Raw genomic sequence first — 18,984 nt, 5'->3', positions numbered from 1 at the left:
ACAAATGTAAATAAACCCAATCTGTTTCTTAAAGGAGGGACATATTCATTATGCACAGAATGTTATTTACCTAAATGGAGCTCAGCGATTGGTTAAAATTGCCGAAATGCTCGAAATTAAAGACGAAATATGTTACAACATATAAAATTTTCTCAATAAAAGCAAGAGAAAATGATGTTTTATAAATACATTCTACCAGTATACGAAGTTTAAAACTTTTTAGTTACCTAGAAATTATGTTACAAAGTGCCGTTCAAAAGGAAAAGATCCGCTTAAGGCTATAGTAGAAGACACTTGTCCAAGGTGTCATGTAGTAGGACTGAACCTGAAACCATGTGGCTTGGAAGTGAACTTCTCAACCACTCAACCACACAGCCATGCCTAAGCTAAAAATATTAAAAAAATGGGAATTAACAAAAATCAGGGTGCTTACAAGTTCTTCGGGATTTGACTTGTACACAGAAAGATCTGTCAGAGTGTCCTGAAATAATATGGAAAAGCATTCTCACAGAAACAATTCAATCAAACTGATGGTGTGCTCTTTCTTAACTGAACTCATATATTTTTCAGCATACAAGTTGAATTTTTCAGACCTAAATTTACAGCCTAAAAAGGCAGTTGATTTATGACTTATACACCAAGACAACTTTGAAGAACCAAAAAATCTGTGTGTAAAATGCAGTAGAATTTGGAAAGATCGTGACAATGTTTGAATGTTTACACTATATATGTCGACTTGTATGCCGGAAAATACAGTATCCTCTTAGTTTCAAATAAGCATGCAGTCTAACTAATCATACAAACTTGCTTTAACTATAAAAATTATCCTTAAAATATAAACATTCATAACAATGCAAATTAACATTATAATCATCATTATTTTAATGTTCAATTTTCCATGCCTGCATGAGTCAGAAAGAATTCTTTGAGGCTGATTTTTTTTATGGAAGGATGCCAGTTTCTAAGCAAGGTAATATTTCCCCATTACTGAATATATTCTTCACAGAAGATTGGAGACAAAAATCAGTTTGTATAACTGGGATACTCACTTATAACTATCATGTGATGTCAAGATAAAGAGGCACAAACACACACATATGCATGTGTGTGTGTATATATATATATGTGTGTGTGTGTGTGTGTGTGTGTGTATGTATATGTATTTATAAGTGTGTGTGAGTACATATATATAAATATATATGTACTGGTACTCAGTCGTTTATGATAATGATCCAGTTGATACAATCAAGAGAACAGCTTTCTTGTGAAATTAATATGCAAGTGGCTGAGCAGTCCACAGACACATGTACCCTTCTCAGGGAGATACAGAGTGACACAGAATGTGACAAGATTGGCCCTTTGAAATACAGATAGTACTTATTTTTGCCAGCTGAGTGGACTGGAGAAACATGAAATAAAGTGTCTTGCTCAAGAACACAACGTGCCCCCAGGAATTGAACTCACAACCACACAATCATGAGCCGAGTACCCCAACCACTAAGCCATGTGCCTATACACACACACACAACAAGCTTCTTCCACTTTCCATCTCCCAAATTCATTCACATGGCTTTGATTGGCTCATGGATATAGTAGGAAACACTTGTCCATATATCTTTATTTATTTAAATTTATAGTTTTCTATTCATATATGTAATACAAATACACCTATTTACACATACATACACACACACGTGTATATATGTGTTTATATATATGCATATATATATATATATACATAACACATAACTTCTAGTTGGTGTCAATCCTATTAACAATAGAAAAGAGAAACAATTGGTTCAGGCATAACTGTTGGGAAGAGATAGGAGGCAGATAGGACTGCCTCAAAGCCTTTTATGCCAACAGAATTGAACACAGGCAACTGCAGCTTACACAACTGAATTTAACTAAGAACAGGATCTGCCTAAGTAGATCCTAAGCTAGGTCAACCTAGCTTAGTAAATCCTAAGCTCAGGTGTCAAGAACTACATATCTTGTTAATTAATAATGCTGGCAACACATAACACACAGTACTTATTTCATGGTTGGTTGTCCTTTGGATATGCTATTTGGTGGAGAAAGTCATAAGACGAAACAGAAATTACTTACATCCCATGCTGGACGTTTCTTTCTTTTTTTAATGTTGTTTTTAGTTGGATACAACGGCCGTCCTTTCTTTATGAAAGACATCTTTAGAAATATGCAGCAAACAGAAAAAAAGAAATATCAATGACAAGAAATTCCTTAATAATCGTGTTTAGTTTTAAAACACACATAGAAAAACATTATGGAAACATTTAAAAGATTTGTAATTAATATATCAATCAATTCTTATATTTGTTACTAATGTAAGTTTATAAGGTAGGGTCAATGGACAGATGTTATTAGTTATTTAGCCTAGGTCAGTCATGATCCAGCAGGAATTTCATCTATGATAATCTTGTCTTCTATTTTTCGTACATAATATATTTAGTATTATTACATTATGCAGTGTTTCCTGTGTTTTTTAGGGTGTCATTTGAGGAAGACTGCACAGCCATTCCTAACAGGTTGATTGATCATGCTGTGACTGCCTTATTAGTTCTTCATTACTAATATCATTGACTGAAGTGAAATGCTGTCTGATTTGTTCAGCAAGTATGGGAGACAACACCAGATATGTTTCAATCTTATCAGACCTCCACAGTGAAACATAATATCTCTGAAAACACAAACAGACATGATGAACTTCCATTTAGTTTCCATCTCACAAGACATTGTATGTATCAAGCATTAATTGTAGAGGGATTTACTTGTGATATGTAGTCTAGCATCTTATCCTTGGTAAAATATATTCACAAAATACTATATATCACTGGCTACTCTTTTGTATAGCCACTGGTATAAAATCAAGCTACAGACAATTATTATATTGCAGAGAATTTGTAAAAGACATTTTTCACAAGTTAATGACCAGCATTAAACCAACAGTTTGTAATCTGTGGATTAGAAAGACAAAATCTTTTACTTTCAAAATATTTGATGAAATATAAAATGCTTATGAATATATAATACATAAAGACATAGCCATAAAAGCAACAACACAACATTTACTGTAAACAAAAACTCTTGTATATTTTCCCCAAGAACATTATCCAGTTTTAAGCATGTACCATTTCTTGAAAATAGTTTTTTTTTTATTGATTAAAAAAAAAAGGTGATGGAAGATTGTTGATCAGTCAGATTGGTTTATGGTAATAAATGGCCACAAACTATTGATCTAGCAATATTGGATTTAATACCATGTATATCCTAATTTTTAAATAGGTACCCCATAACTCTCTATGTGCCACAAGAAGTAATTAAAAGGGTGGGCATTAGGAAAGGCATCTAGCTGTAAAACACTGCCACAAAATGTCCTGTTCAGTGATCCAGCATGGAAAAGTGGATAAGATGATGATGATGGTGGTGGTGGTGATGATGAAAATGGTGGTGTTGGTGAAGATGATGATGATGATGATAATGATGACAGTAAAGCTGCTGATTTTACTAAAGACAAAGACCAACAGTAAAAGCAGATTGATCAGTATGGAGAACCCAACATCTTTTGTTGGTTGTGGCCCCTAAATTGTAAACAGAAGAAAATGAAGAAGAATGCTAAGGAGAACGATGCTGAGCAATATCAAAAAACTCTGAACCCCTTTCCCGGCAAATATTAGATAGACATGAAACCATAAGGAGAGTTGCAATGCAGATAGAAAGCGGCAACAGAAGGGTATCCAGGAGTAATAACCTGGATGTGGGCAGACCCCCTTTAGCGTGAAAGAACTTAAGGTCTGAAACACTTGCATAAGTGTGTGTGTGGGTTCTTCTCTGAAGACCTGCTATTAACCTCTCCCTACAGATTCTTACTACCCTACTGTATATACAAAGGGAATGACAAGATGAAAATGATATGGGTCAACTAATTCACGGGTTTGCAGTTCAAATTCATTATAGACATTTTACTGGCAGTGAGTGGGGTTAGGATAGAAGATTAAATTTTTTTATTTTATGTACTTCATCTTACCTAAGAGAACTGAAGAATTCCATCTAAGATAGACTTACCTCTGGCTCAAGGATAGATGTATCCTATCTTTCATCAGCTTAATAAAAAAAATATATACAGATAACTACAGACACTTAAAACATCTTTGGAATTTAGGAAGTGGTGATTCCAGTGTAACTAGCTAATCCTTTCCCGGCTCACAATATGGCCTGATACCTATTTGTTGATTGGTAACAGTTAGAGTGCAGCCATGGTAGTACACAGACTTCAAGAGATTTTAGTTAATTACATATGAGACCTTACACTTTGTCTGCTAGTTATTTTATTAAGATTGTATGGGACAAAAGAAAAATCTTACACATACACACACTTTATATATCAAGCTCTCCAAAAAGGATGAAAGGTAAAGTCAACTTCAGTAATATCTGAACAGTGTGCTGAGAGCCAGAATGACAATAAGGCTGACAATTTAAAGACTCAGCCAATTCATTTCACATACACACACATATAGATAGATAAACATACTTGGAAATGGATGCATGGCGTTCAATCAAATAATGATATAAATAACATATTATATATATATATATATATATATGTATGTATGTATATATGCATATATACATACATATGTATATATATATGCATAATATGGTTACAGGACATCACAAAACGTAACATGAAATACGAAAATAAAATTGGGTATGCGAACAATGAGGGAAACAATTGAAAACAAGGCAAGTAACATAAAAAACGACCCTTCATCAGTTGTCGGCTGTTCTTCTACTCCTTATTTTGAGCAGTGAATGACATTATAAGACTTTGAAGGCAGTTGCTCCTGCAAACTAAAATAAAATTTGGGATTTGCAGAGGGCCAAAGTTGGTAACAAAAACAGGACAGTGAAGACATACAAGGAAACTGATCGAAAACAAACAAGGAAGGTCGGTAGACCAGATGAGGTAAAGTAGTGAATGCTCTTTGACAAGAGAAAAGATAGAAAGGGAAATAGATAGGAATACATGCAGTCTGTACAACTGCACTGAAGGAAAAGAAAGATGGATGATGGTCACATGTGAGCAATGAGTGAGGAGGAAGAGGGAGAGTGAGAGACAGACAGAAAACAGTGAAGGGGAGAGAAAAGATTTAGAGAAAGGATGAGAGAGAAAACGAAAGGGGGAGTTTCAATCAGTTTCCTTGTATGTCTCCACTGCCCAGTTTTTGTTACCAACTTTGACCCTCTGCAAATCCCAAATTTTATTTAGGTTCACAGGAGCAACTGCCTTCAAAGTCTTATATTGTTGGCCAATGCTCGAAATGAAGAGAAGAAGGACAGCCAACAACTGATGAAGGGTCGTTTTTTTATGTTACTTGTTTTGTTTACCATTTGTTTCTCTCATTGTTCACATACCCAACTTATTTATGTATTTCATGTTATTTACGTTTTGTGATGTCCTGTACCCATATATGCAAAGCTATATACATATATATGTATGTACATATATGTATGTATATATGCATATATATTATTTATATTATTATATTATATATATATATATATAAACTTTATTTGTGGGTTAGCAGGCTACCATTAATTTCATGCTGAGAAGATTTCTCAGTCATTATTAAATCTGCTACAATGGACGTGAAGCTACATGTATTCTCATCCAAGGTGAAGATGAGTATCAATGTCCCATGTGGCAGCCTTGATAATTGCTGAGAAACTTCTCCTGGCATGAAACCAGAAATAGTCTTGTTAACCAACAAATAAAACATATTTATTCACCAATGCAGTGTTGAGCACTCATTCTTACTGTTCAATATTAGCTTGAGTGTATACACACACATACATTTATACATGAACACACACATGCACACAAAGACAAAGTACTGTCTTGAGCCCTAAGACCCATAGAACTTGTTACCCAGTTTACATGATGTATAAATTGGCTGAGATTACAGAATACAAATCTGAAGCAGGGTTACTCATTTAAAGCTGAGTTGACTGGGGCAATGTGAAATTAAGTGTTTTGTTCAAGAACACAATGCATCTCCTGGTTTGGGAATCGAAACCACGTTCATGCAATTGTGAGTGCAACACCCTAACCAGAAGGCCACATGCCTTCACATACACAGAGACACACAGATGTGTGTGAGTGTGGTTATGTGTTTGTGTATCCTGGCTGTATCCCTGCATATCATAACAGGTATCTAAAAGGACATCTAACTGTAAAACATTACTTGGAAAAGCCCCGTCCAGGAAATGCCTCCATGGAAAAGTGGAAAAGTGATAATGATATATAAGAAGTGTGTGTGTCCATGTCAGTGTTTATGTTTATACCAGTATTGCATCCCTTTATGTCAAAAACTTAACTTAGTCTTCTGGTAAACAGAGATTGATAAAATAAATACTAAACTTAACGCTTTAGCATTCAGATTACTCAGTCAAATGTAATACTTATTTATTCACATTGTTTTGAATTAATCATGTGCTATCTCATAGCTTTGAGATTTGATATTTCAATGATGTAATTGTGCTTATTTTCAGAATGACATTGCAGGATTGGTGTGAAAGGCTGGATTTGGCTGGTTTAAACATAAAACAGACAGAATGTTTGGGCTTGATTTGGTTGGTTCAAATACTAGATTTTCAAATTAGTAATGGAGGCAGGTGGATCAACATGGTTCCTCAAAGGTAGAGCTCTAGCATGGCCACAATACAATGACAGAAAATCAGCAAAAGAATATGTGTATGTGTATGTGCGTGTGCTTACATATAATTGTGCCAAAATATAAGTAATACATGCCATTTTTGTTTTTGTTTTCTTCTTCTTACTTAATTTCTTTTGGTTTTCTTCCTAGATAAAGAATATGAAACAACACTACTACAACAGAAAATAATGATTTCTTAAGGCTACAAATATTTGGGGCAGGGACATGAGCAAGTAAACTAGTCACAATACTTGGCTGATACTTATTTTATCAACCTTAGTAGAATGAAAAAGTAAGTTTTTTATTATTTCCCTCCCCCAAATATAAGGTAGGCCGTCAAATGTTTGATTGTCAGTTATAATCCTCTCCTTGCACTTACATCACTCTGACTCTGTAAATGTAGATAAATAAATTAAAGGGTGATGTACTTAACACAAATGCAAAAAGTTCATAATTAATCGAAATTTCCTGCCTAATTGGAGAGAAGGCAGATAAAATCCTAACAGTTCAGATATTCTCCACTCACCAGTTTATAAATTAACTTTACGAAATTAATTCTTAAATTTTTTTAAATTATCTCTCGTTTCTTAGAGAGTTTCTAAGAGCTTCTGCTAAATGTTTGCTTTTCATTCTCCAACAATGAAGTAAATTTCAATGATTGTATTCTCTGGCTCATAAGACATGCTTTTCTATGTAAGAACCCCCTACCTCAAATAACTGCATTTTATTTATAAGAGTATAGGTTCTCACTAGAACCCGAGACTTGTAATATAAATCAACTACGGCTACATTAACATGCGAATAAAGATATTGAAGTACTATGATTATCAAATTTATTAGCTTTGTACAAGCGCCATCTAGTCATCCTTGGGGATGACTGATAACTTGCACAGTGACTTTGTTTCAGGCGAAGAAAAGTTGTGCACTGTCAACCTCATTGTTTCATCTGCAACCATCTTCAATCCAGTGGGAAGACCATGTCAGGATGACAGGGGATGAAGAGGGATGCAGTGGATGACTGAGATGTCTTGCCTCATCTCGCTCTCTATGCTTCACAATATGTTGCTGCAGCTACTTATCTCTTTGTTTAATCATGAAGGTTTCTTCTGCAGAGTCTGTCAGATCCAGTCTTCACATGCATAGGTAGGTAAGCACTAATAAGCTAGTTAACACAAAGCTGAGACATTGATGGGTGCTACTACTTTGAGTCAGAGTAGACCTAGAAACAATAGTGGCCAAAAGGTGGTTCCATACTTCTCAAAACTCTGGAACTTCTGAAACAGGACTCCACAACTGGATACAGTTTAAAGTTATACTCAGGGCAAATTAGTTTTGAATTATATTGATGGCAACTAGTAAGAAGTTCAAATAGATTTACCACTAATTTCATATGAACTTGTATTGGAACACCATTTGTTTTGTTTGGTAAATGGTAATCAATAAATAATGGTTTCAAATTTTGGCACAAGGCCAGTAATTTCAAGGGAAGGAATGAGCCAAATACATCGACCCTAATATTCAACTGGTACTTATTTTATTGACCCAGTAAGGCTGAAAGGCAAAGTTGACCTCATAATGCACAGACAGACTAAATGCCGCTAAGCATTTTGCCGGGGGTCTTAATGATTCTGCCAGTTGGCCACCCTAAGTAATTGATAAATAATATCTCATATATTATATGTTGACAAGTTGACATACCACTAAAGGATACCCCACCACTACCACCACCACACATACAAACTAATTGGCAGAGTTGTTATAATGTCAATTAAACTGACTTGCAATATTGCTCTGGCTCTCTGCAGTTTGGGAGCAAATTTCACTAAGGTCAACTTTGTTTGTCATCTTTCCAGAGTTGATAAATAAAATACCAGTACAATCCTAAGATAGAGCTTTCTTTCTCTTTTCAACTCTCTCTTTTTCTCTTTAGAAGAAATCAGCTGTGGTCAGACCTGAAGAGATGCTGTATTCTGTGGCACACAAGCTGAATTTTCCAAACCAAAATTTACAGCCAAAGATGGTTTTAGAGGGCAAAAAAATCCCATGTGAAATACAGAAATTGGAAAGATAGTTACAATGTTTGAATATTTACACCACATGTTTATACTATATACTATGTAGAATTGTATGCAAGAAAATGGAGTATGTTTAGGTTTTGATACCCAAGACATGAAGTAGGTCAAGATGGTGCCCTTATGATTCCATCAAGAGTTCAGGGTCCCAGACAAAGGACTTCTCTACAACAATACACAATGACAACTAAGCAGAAAAGACACATATACAATTAGTTACAAGCTACAGGTTGATGAATATGCCAAACAACAGGGCAACCAGGGGAACTGAGCAACTGAAGGGACAACCACCAACTGAAAATATGATTTGTGAAAGAAGAAAACGGGGAGAGATATTAAAAACAAGTATGAAAAAAAAACAACATGGAATCTGTCAAAAAGAAACAAAATTCCTATAACTGGAGGAAGCCATAAAATTATGGATACATAATTAATAATTTAAGGGGTGCATAGTCTCAACAAAGGTGGTAATAAGCAGGTTAAGAAAATTGGCAGAATATAGAAATATAACCAGCCGGAGATTGCTGGATCTTTATCTTGTTGCTACCATTTCATGAAGAGGTAGACTAAAGTACAAAAGAAAAATGCTTGAGGAGTATGAGGAAGAAAATCTTAATGTTTAACAAAATGAATGACCAATACAAGGAACGTAGTAAATTACCAACTGGGGCAAATAAGCAATATCAAATACTGCTGATATTCAATGTAGTGTCAAAAAAAACTGCCAAAAATAATAATGCAAAAGAGTGATTATAAAAATAACTAAACCTGAGAAACACTACAATATGCAGACATTACAAACCTCTTAAATGTCCAAGGAAATTGTTACAACTGGCATTTTGTTCATGTCCATCACAAATGGTGGATGGATGAAGGTGATGTGAAACTCTGGTTGGAGAAATATGGCCATAGTGTTAGGAAGGTTTTGTTGAAGAAACCAATATTATCAGTGTGGGATCAATTCCAAACCCCACAAAAGAGAAGCAACAAAGGAAGAAAAATACCCTTAAGCAATTATAAACTAAAATGTCAATATCTCCTGCAGTTTAATATTGTAGTTACAACCATTAGACATTTCAGTCAACAAGCTATTGAGATGTTTTACACAAGAGTGGAACCTGTGGATGGTTGCTGGGAATATCTGGTAAACCCAAAAAGATGGCTGAAGCAACCTACAACTGCAGAAGTATGTCTGTTGGTGAAGTCATCATGGGCAACAGTCAAAGTAGACATAAAAGAATGCAAAATACGAAATGCAATAAATGAGATTAAAGATGAACTTCTCTATGAAAATAGTGATAAGGCAGAAACAGCTAGACATAGTGACACTGACGTAGATGGCAGCAGTGATTGATGTGTTAACATACCCTACATTTACCAGAAAGTAAACTAAACATGCTATTTATGACATTATCAAGAAATATATTTCATATTAAAGATTAGTCTTAGAGATAAGCTCTCTCTTTTTACTGACTTTTACTCCCTCACACACATCATTTCTTTGACTATAAAAGGGGTCATGGATGAACTACACTGCATCTCTGCAATAATGGAGATCAGTATGGTGCCCAGGTAATCAAGACTTGGCAGTACTTTTGAAACTACTTACATATGTAGTTGAAATATAGACATGCATTATGGTCTGTAGTGAGTATGCCTTAGTGATGTACTAAATTTTGTTTAATGTAAAACTATTTTGCTCTAAATTAGATACCTTTACAAAATAAATCTTTGATTATATGATCATAAATGGTCGAACACATTTTTCCAAAACCAAACATTGCTAATTATAGGGTGGCCTTTTGACCCTAGGTACACAGGAACTATGAAGATTTTTGCATACATCATTCGGTACATCACCCTTAAACTTATTTAATTTCATGGCTCGCTTGAGTTATTACACTTAGTTCATTTCATTTTCCATAAAATTTAAGCTATGGACCCATGAAAAAGAATCATTAAATATGAGGTCTGTCCATAAAGAAACTGTACCTTTAAAACAGTGTACCAACAAGGTGTTATGATAGAGTATACACTATATATGGTGACTTTAGTGGAGGCACATGGCTTAGTGGTTAGGGTGTTGGACTCATGATCAGAAGACTATGGTTTTAATTCCTGGATTGGGTGATGCATTGTGTTCTTGAGTAAAACACTTTTATTTCACGTAGCTCCAGTCCACTCAGCTGGTAAAAATGAGTAATCATGTGATAGACTGGCATTCCATCCAGGGAGGAATATATACCAGAAAAACTGGTCCTATGCTCTTTATGGAGTAATGTGGACCTAACCAAGGTAACTTTGACATTCTGTCTAATAACAGTTCCAGTCATATCAGGTTGTCATTGATCTACTGGTGCTAGAGAGAATGCATGTTCAGTGCACATGGTTAATTTGTTTGAAGTTGAAGAATGAAGAATTTGGAAGAGCAAAGCAAAATATGTTTGTATGAAATTCTGTTTCAAATTTGGAAAAACTCTTAGACTTTTGCAGCAGGCCTATAAGGAGGACCATTTAAGCTGTACATAATGTCACAAGTGGCACCAGTGACATTATGTACAGGAAGAACATCTACTGAAGACAATCTCAAATCTAGACAACTATCCATGGCAGCAGGCAATGATCACAGTGCAAAATTGCTGTGATGCTGTACCAAGGCAATACACCTGCTCTTGTGTCATTCCTCATCAATGAGTTTTTGGCAAGGCACAGGAGGACTGTCTTCTCTTATTCACTCATCTCTCTAGATTAGGTCCCTTTGAAAATGTCTTTCTGTTCCTAAAAGGTTGCCAATCTGAGGTAATAACAATCAAATAATATTTGTTATGAGAACTACATGCAACCTCTGAAAATGTTCCAAAACTAGAAAATATACAAATAAATAAAAAATGTTGGGAGCAGTGTAGTGTGAAAGGAAGAAACCATTTTTGAAAAAGACATGTCGGATAAAATTTTTAAGTAAAATAAATCTGTTTTTTAAAAAGTTCAGTTTCCTTTTGGACAGACCTTCAAAGTTACAAAAGTAAATCATATGAAACTTCAAACTTAGCCTTCAAAAAAAAAAAAACTGTAGCTGGATCATGATATGTTTCAACAAAAGAAGTGAGGACAATATCAAAAGAAGTTTTCTTATGTAAACTTGAAGTCAGAAGAAAGTGGTGCTCCATGACAAACCAAAACACTACACAACTCAATGATACATAATGCCAGTTCTTGAGAACTAACATAGGACCTTGTGTCATAAATTAAACAAGATAACCACTGCCTAAGAAATCAATATTGATAACATAGGAGGTGGTGCTGAAAAGTTCCTGATTTTGGGTAAAAGAAAATACAGGGGAGATCAATTAATTATGATTTTATTCAGCATATTCCCCTCTCAGATTCACACACTTGTTGCAGTGATCCTTCAGTTTGTCTAAGCCATGTAAAACAACTCAGAAGGTTGGGCCTTTAACCAAGCCTTTTGCGATGCTCTTAAAGCTAGACACTCTGTTTTGCAGTCATCTCCACATTGCATGCTCCTGGCATGTACCCCCTTTGGGACAGTAGTTTCCAGTGTTTTTGTAATCTTGTCACTATCTCCTCAAAACCCTTTTGATACCAACCTGCCTGAGACAACCCCTGGTTTTATCGGGCAAATTTCTTGTTTTAAAGTAATCTAAATTAAAACTTTTCATCAAAATTCTATTTTAATTTATGCTTCAAACACCAGATTAATAATTTTCAAAATTTAGTTATTTCACTAAAATTTTTCATTGTTTTCAAAAGTAATTGAAACAAAGGCAGAGTATTTCAACAGAAATATGGTAACAAGAAGGTTATGGTAAGCAACACATTTATTGACTTTTTAAACGAGTTATTTAAATTTATAATTTTTTTATGCTATGATACCCTAGTGTACTCCATTTATAAAGCTCTGATTTTAGGGAACAGTAGTCAAATGAATTTAAATGTATGTATATCTGGAGCTTATTGTACTGGGGTTATTGATAGACTAAGCCTACACCACCAAGATTTAAACACTGACATAAATAGACAAAATTACACATTTTTAGTCAATTATTTTACCAATTTAGTCATTTTCTGTATGGCTTAGTTGAGGATGAAATGAAATGTCCATTATACTTGGCAGTGCCTCCACAACTGGTTTGAGGAAGTTATCCTCAAATTTGACCAAAATACTTGCAACAGAGTGCTAAAGGTACCAAAGAGTCAGGTTGTAGTGTTAAAGAGGTGTGGATTAAGTCTACAGGTCAAAAGAAAAAGAGAACCCATATAGGCATCTACATAGATTTTTCGGCAGTCAAATTTCATTCACAAGGCATTGACCAACCCAAGACAATGGTAAAAGATGCTTGCCCAAAGTGCTACATAATGGAATTGAACCACAAACCATGTATTTGTGAAGCAAAATTCTTAAGGACAAAACCATGTCTATGCCCATTGCTGCATAAAAAATAATTATTTATAGGATGGTAGAGATATGGAAACCAAGAGTACCAGTATTTAATTTGAAGTTTATGAGGGATAAAATAAGCACCAGTGTTATTCTGCTACACAGATCACACATCTTATTTCTCCCTGAGACACAAACCTCTCAATCCCTATCTCCAACCCATCTCATTTGTCCAGGCTACACTCTCTACTCCAAATTCCTCATGAAAAGTAGTGTCTGCACATATTTAGACATCACTTAGCCTGTTACTCACTTCTTTCCCCTGATGATCAGCAATATTGACTTTCATTTAATCTGGATCAAAGTACCCCTTCCCTTAAACTCCAAATACATTGCTCTCTTAATTCCTTCAACCATATCTCCTTCTGCATTGAGGATATATATTATACTTCACTCCTCTCTAAACTTGTTATTTTTGGCAACTTCAAAATTCACATCACCTGGTGACTCTTTCACTCAAGCCACATTGATATCATCTGTGCAGAAACAGAATCTTTGGCAATTCTCAACCCTCTTCATTAGTTTACCACTTCACACATCCTACATCAACACTCAGACACTTCAAATACCTTTGATCCCATTCTCACCCTCAACCTAGTCTGACTTGAGCTATGACTGTCTCCACACTTACTGAATCATCCAACCACTGCTTCATTGCAGTTACCCAACAAACATGTTTATATACCACATAACACTCTCTACACATCATACCCAATGACAAGTTGGAGCTCTGCCAGTTTCATACCAATTACCCTTGACAGCTGCAATCCAAGCTGACTACTCCTGGCAGCATGTGCTTCACACTTGAGCCATCAGTTTGGTAGGTGAATAAAATTATCTTTTTAGACAAGTCCTTTCACATCCTACATGCAACAAAAATCTGATACCCTAAGTGATTCACTCATAATTGTACAGTTGTTCAGGCAAAAAGCAAAGCCAACAATTTCCGGCAAAATTTATCTCCCCACCCCGAATGGTATGTACCCTTACCCAGCAACACAACTGAAAGGCAACTATCCAAACTGTGTAAGATGATTATGTATAGTACAACCCTCAAGCTATCCTGCCTTCTAAACTGCAGCAGATTCTTTTGGTTCCTTGCCAAAAGGATTTCCACCAACTTTGCAGAATCCTCTTTCTCTCCATTTCACAACAATGATGGTTCTATGAGAGCAATACTCCTGCAAAGAAAGTCTCCCCTTTCACTGCCTGTTTTGCAGTCATCTCCACATTGCATGCTCCTGGCAAATCTTCTCCAATTTTATCCTCTTTCACCCTTTTATGTCCACTCCCTTGTACACACACATGCCAAAAGCCAAAGTACCTTTGGTCACTTCAAACCAACAAGGCTGCCAACCCTGACAGTGTCCAAACTTTTCACACAAACACTGAACCCCCAGAGCTAATTTCTATACTCAGCAAACTTTTCAATCTCTCCTCCTCTACAGAGGAAACATTCTCCAGAAAGGCAACTACTCTAACTCAGCTAACAATCACTTTATCACACTTCTAATAACTCTAAGGTAAGGGAACCAATTGTTAACAATGACATCCTCCAACTTTGCTCTCTTTCTCTCCTTATTGACCACCAGCATGGCTTCTGTAAAGCCAACTCCATTTGTGAACTACTCTCCTCTATCACTCACCCGTAGGCTCTTGCTTTGGAGAAATTTGGTGAAAATAATATTGTCATCTGATATTTGCAAGCTTTTTTTTACTGTCTGGTGCATGAATCTCCTTTCAAAATTGCCTGCCAGTAGGCTCCACCAGTCTTCCAATTTTGTGGATTAGTAGCTTTCTATCAGGTCACTATTGTAGTGTGTGTTGACAAAGGTGTAACAAAGAAGGCTTCTTTATGTATTGGAAAATAATTTGTTACATTAATGGGAAGTCCCTCATTCTATGAATTTTGGCAAGCCCCAGAATCCAAATTTGTCCCCTACTTTCTTCCTTGACTCATTTTCCAACACATCCAACACAACATGCTCTTACAGATGAACCCACCTTTCATTCTTTCCTAACATGCATCATTCACTCCCAACCTAGACCTTACATAACAAATCCACATTGATTCCATCACCAGAAACTTCAAAAAGCATCCGTCATTGACTATATACCATTCTCTTTCAACAGCTAGAAAACACAAATCACTATTCACATCAAGAAAACATCATCACATCCCTTTCATTATGAATGTCTGCAAAATCACTCCAATTTGTGGTCCCACTGTCACCAAAGATTTCTTTTGGCCCTTCTCTTCAATCCCGTACAATTATTAACAATCTGCTAAGCTCAGATGAGACCCACATATGAGACAGTGCTACTGCACATATAAACACCCTAGACAACATCTTGAAAAAGGTTATCCAACTGATCAGCATAAAGTCACTTATATACAAACTCCAGCTTGTAGCCCACAGATGTGCTGACTCCTCTCTTATCATTACTATAATGGATTTTGCTCCATGGAGCTCGTAGAGCTTATGCTACCTCTCCCTACTTTCATCACCCTTTCTGTGTGCAACTTTGCAAGTCCCACACTAATCATTATGCCTCATCTTTTCTTTCCAGAATGTCAGCTTTCTGGAATCCTTTCCTTGTTTATATCTTTCTTGGCCACGGGCACAGCCCCTTTCTCTAACCCCAGCAAAATAACAAAAAATTCAGGAGTTTATCCAGACATCACAGATGTCAACAGGATTATAGCAGAACTTAACCATTCTCTACAGATTCTTGAATCAAAGTTAAAAATCAATAATTATAGAAGACAGTGTAGTGAAAGGTCTTTGATTCGATTTTGCTTCTTGAAAATATTTCACATTAACTTTGCCTTTCGTCCTTTCAGGGTCGATAAAATAAGGTACCAATTGAGAGCTGGGATCGATGTAATCGACTAAACTCTTCCCCATAAAATTTCAGGCCTTGTGCCTAAATTAGGACGGATTTTTAATGGCAATGTCTTTGAGGAAGGCATCACAATATTATTCGTATCCTCTATAAATCTATGGGCTTGTACCTCCTTAAGAAAATCAAAACTGATAAATATCTTTTGTAGGGGCAAAATCTAATATTTTTCATAGCAACAAAGAGAAAAATGGGAAGTTGAGCCAACCAAGGAGTCTCCATTCAGTCACATTGACCCGCTAAGAACAGCAACCAAATCTCCGTTATAACACACCTGTCTTAGAAAAGAATTCATTGATTAATGAGTTCCTAGGTTCACTGGGACTGGGGAAAAGACAGCATGGCCACGGTTTAAACGTCCTTGATCAAAAGTTTGCCCAATGAGGGCTGACTTGGAGCTAAAAAACAACAGGGGACACTAAGCCAAAGAGGCAGCCTTTGTACAGTCATTCGACCTCCAAGAAATAGTGACAAAATTCCGCTAAGCCACATCCTTCCGCCTTAAAAAATTAAAGACATTGGGAAAAATTGTTCCAAATGTACAAAAAGAGATGTCATAACTAGAATAACTTAGATCATAGAGCTTGTTTAGCTAGGGATGTTCTGGGGGTTAAAGCAAAATAATGAAACGCTGAAAAATAAAAAGAGACGTTTTGATGGAATTAGGGGTAATGATAGTAATGTCTATTGTGTTCAGTAATAACCAAACTGAAGAGAAGGATGCGGTGACATCTATGTTTTTCTTAATTAATAAAGCACTATGAAAGTTGAATGAGGGAAGTTATGAAAATATGGATTTATTAAACAGTCATATAAACATGCATTTAAGCAATAACATAAACATTATTAATATTAGTATTAAACAATTACGTATAAGTCTTACTGTCAGAAATGTGCAGTTAACAAAATGTATATTTACAATATTAATATCTAAATGTATCGATAAAATATTGACTCTAAAGATGTGGTTAATAATACTCCAGAAAATTATAATCTTAATAATGTATGTACTAGTTAAACAATTATATACCGATACTATGAAAAGATGTTCTTAAGGGCAAAATGGTTTTGATGTCTATGTTTTTTTTTTTCTTTCTCAATAACAAACGTTAAGAAGTTTAAAAAATTAAAAAATTACCATTAATTCGCTTCGTTCAGAAAATGCCGCTTTAATCAAAAGTTAATGAACGAGTCGAGCTTGCGTAATTAATTATTGGTTCACTGAAATCAGATCCAGAATTCGATATTGTCATAGGTAGATATATGTTGGTACGTAAGAGTTCGTTGGAATATATAAAATGTTTGTAATGTTGCTATATCAACCACTTCTCGCGACGGCAAGTAGTATACAGACCCCCATTTTTCATGCTTATAAACCAATTTTTGTTGCTATCAATTATTCCTCATAATATATTTCGTACGTCTTACTGTTTAAGTTAGGGACGAAACTTTATCAATTCTTTGTGACCGTTGAAAAAATAATTGAATGATTTTATAAAACCTCTTAACTCAGTCGAAAGTGGCGCTTCCTGAGTTGTTAACAATAAACAAGAAAGGGGAGGTAACTCAAAGTTTCTCTTTTTCTGTTGCAATCTTTCTCTCCCTGTCTCTGTCTCTCTTTCTCTCCCGTCTCTCCTTCTCTTCATGTACCATGCCTACAGGCGTTGGCGATTATAGATCTCTATGCTAAAATCTGATGATTCATGATTTTTATTGGGAAAGATAAGCAGTGGTTACTCGTCACCGTCTGCCGGTTTATTTACATTTTACTGTGCTAGCTTCCCGCTTTCCTGAGCTTACTCTTGAGACAAACGACCTAATTAACCTTTAGTCAGGGAGACTCATTCGTATTGGTTTCAAGTTTTGGCACAAGGCCAGCATTTTGATAAGAAGGGGTATGTCGATCACACCGATCCCAGTGTTCAACTGGTAATTATTTTAACAACCTCAAAACGATGAAAGGTAAAGTTGACCTTGGCGGAATTTGAACTCAGAACGTAAAGACGGACGAAATACTGCTAAGCATTTTGCCCGGCGTGTTAACAATTCTGCTAATTTGCCGCCTTTGGGAGACTTGAGCTAAACCTAATCAATAAACGGGCCCTAGCTCGGATTAATATCCCCTCAGTTCTGGAGCCGTCAGTGTTGTCCAGAAGTGATAGAAAGAGACCAGATGGTCTTACCCTCAGTCCTTGGGTTAGAGGTAGGTGCCTCATTTGGGATTCCACAGTCTGCCACTCTTTTGCTCCTTCCCACATCCTGGATGCTGCGGTTAAGGAGAGGGTCACCGCTTCTGTAGTCGAATGGAAGAAAACCCTAAAATATCGGGACCTGACAGTGAACTATCTCTTCCACCTTGTGGCGTTTGGGACGTTCGAAGGGGCTGGGACACTAACCGCGAAGTTCTTGTCAACGTTAGCAGCTCGCCTCACCGAGGTGTCAGGTGATGCCCGTGAGGTCGCTTGGCTTTCCCAATGCCTTATAGCCTCACCATCACCCGTGGTAATGCTGCGAGCGTACTGGCTTGCTTCAGTAGGTTCCATTAAATCTTATGGTGTGCGAGTAGTTGCTGTGATTAAAAAAAAATTGATAAATGTAACTAAATGTTTATGTTCATTAAAAAGAAAAGGCACAGGAGTGGCTTTGTGGTAAGTAGCTTGCTTACCAGCTACATGGTTCCGGGGTCAGGCCCAACTGCAAGTGTCTTCTACTATAGCCTCAGGCCGACCAAAGCCTTGTGAGTGGATTTGGTAGACGGAAACTGAAAGAAGCCTGTCGTATATGTATGTATGTGTGTGTATATGTTTGTGTG

At 36.1% G+C, this 18,984-nt stretch overlaps 1 protein-coding gene across 6 annotated transcripts in view; it reads right to left on the bottom strand.

The window, feature by feature from the left end:
* Positions 1–17,767, bottom strand: part of LOC115214321 (spindle and centriole-associated protein 1-like) — a 45,405-nt gene extending 27,638 nt beyond the window's left edge. The window contains exons 1-4 of one of the 6 annotated variants that reach the window (XM_036504874.1): positions 17,311–17,766; positions 6,800–6,883; positions 2,110–2,190; positions 434–481 (exon numbers count right to left, since the gene is read on the bottom strand). In XM_036504874.1, coding sequence (XP_036360767.1) covers positions 434–481; positions 2,110–2,190; positions 6,800–6,883; positions 17,311–17,313 — 216 coding nt within the window. In that variant the 5' untranslated portion in view covers positions 17,314–17,766. Of the gene's footprint in view, positions 1–433; positions 482–2,109; positions 2,191–6,799; positions 6,884–17,310 lie in introns of all 6 variants that reach the window. The other 5 variants (XM_029783496.2, XM_036504876.1, XM_036504875.1 and 2 more) reach the window with 5 other exon arrangements.
* Positions 17,768–18,984: the final 1,217 nt, after the last annotated feature.

Source organism: Octopus sinensis, linkage group LG7, assembly GCF_006345805.1.
Source record: "Octopus sinensis linkage group LG7, ASM634580v1, whole genome shotgun sequence".
NCBI classification, from domain to species: Eukaryota; Metazoa; Mollusca; class Cephalopoda; order Octopoda; family Octopodidae; genus Octopus; species Octopus sinensis.
This window is presented reverse-complemented; position numbering and strand designations above follow the sequence as displayed.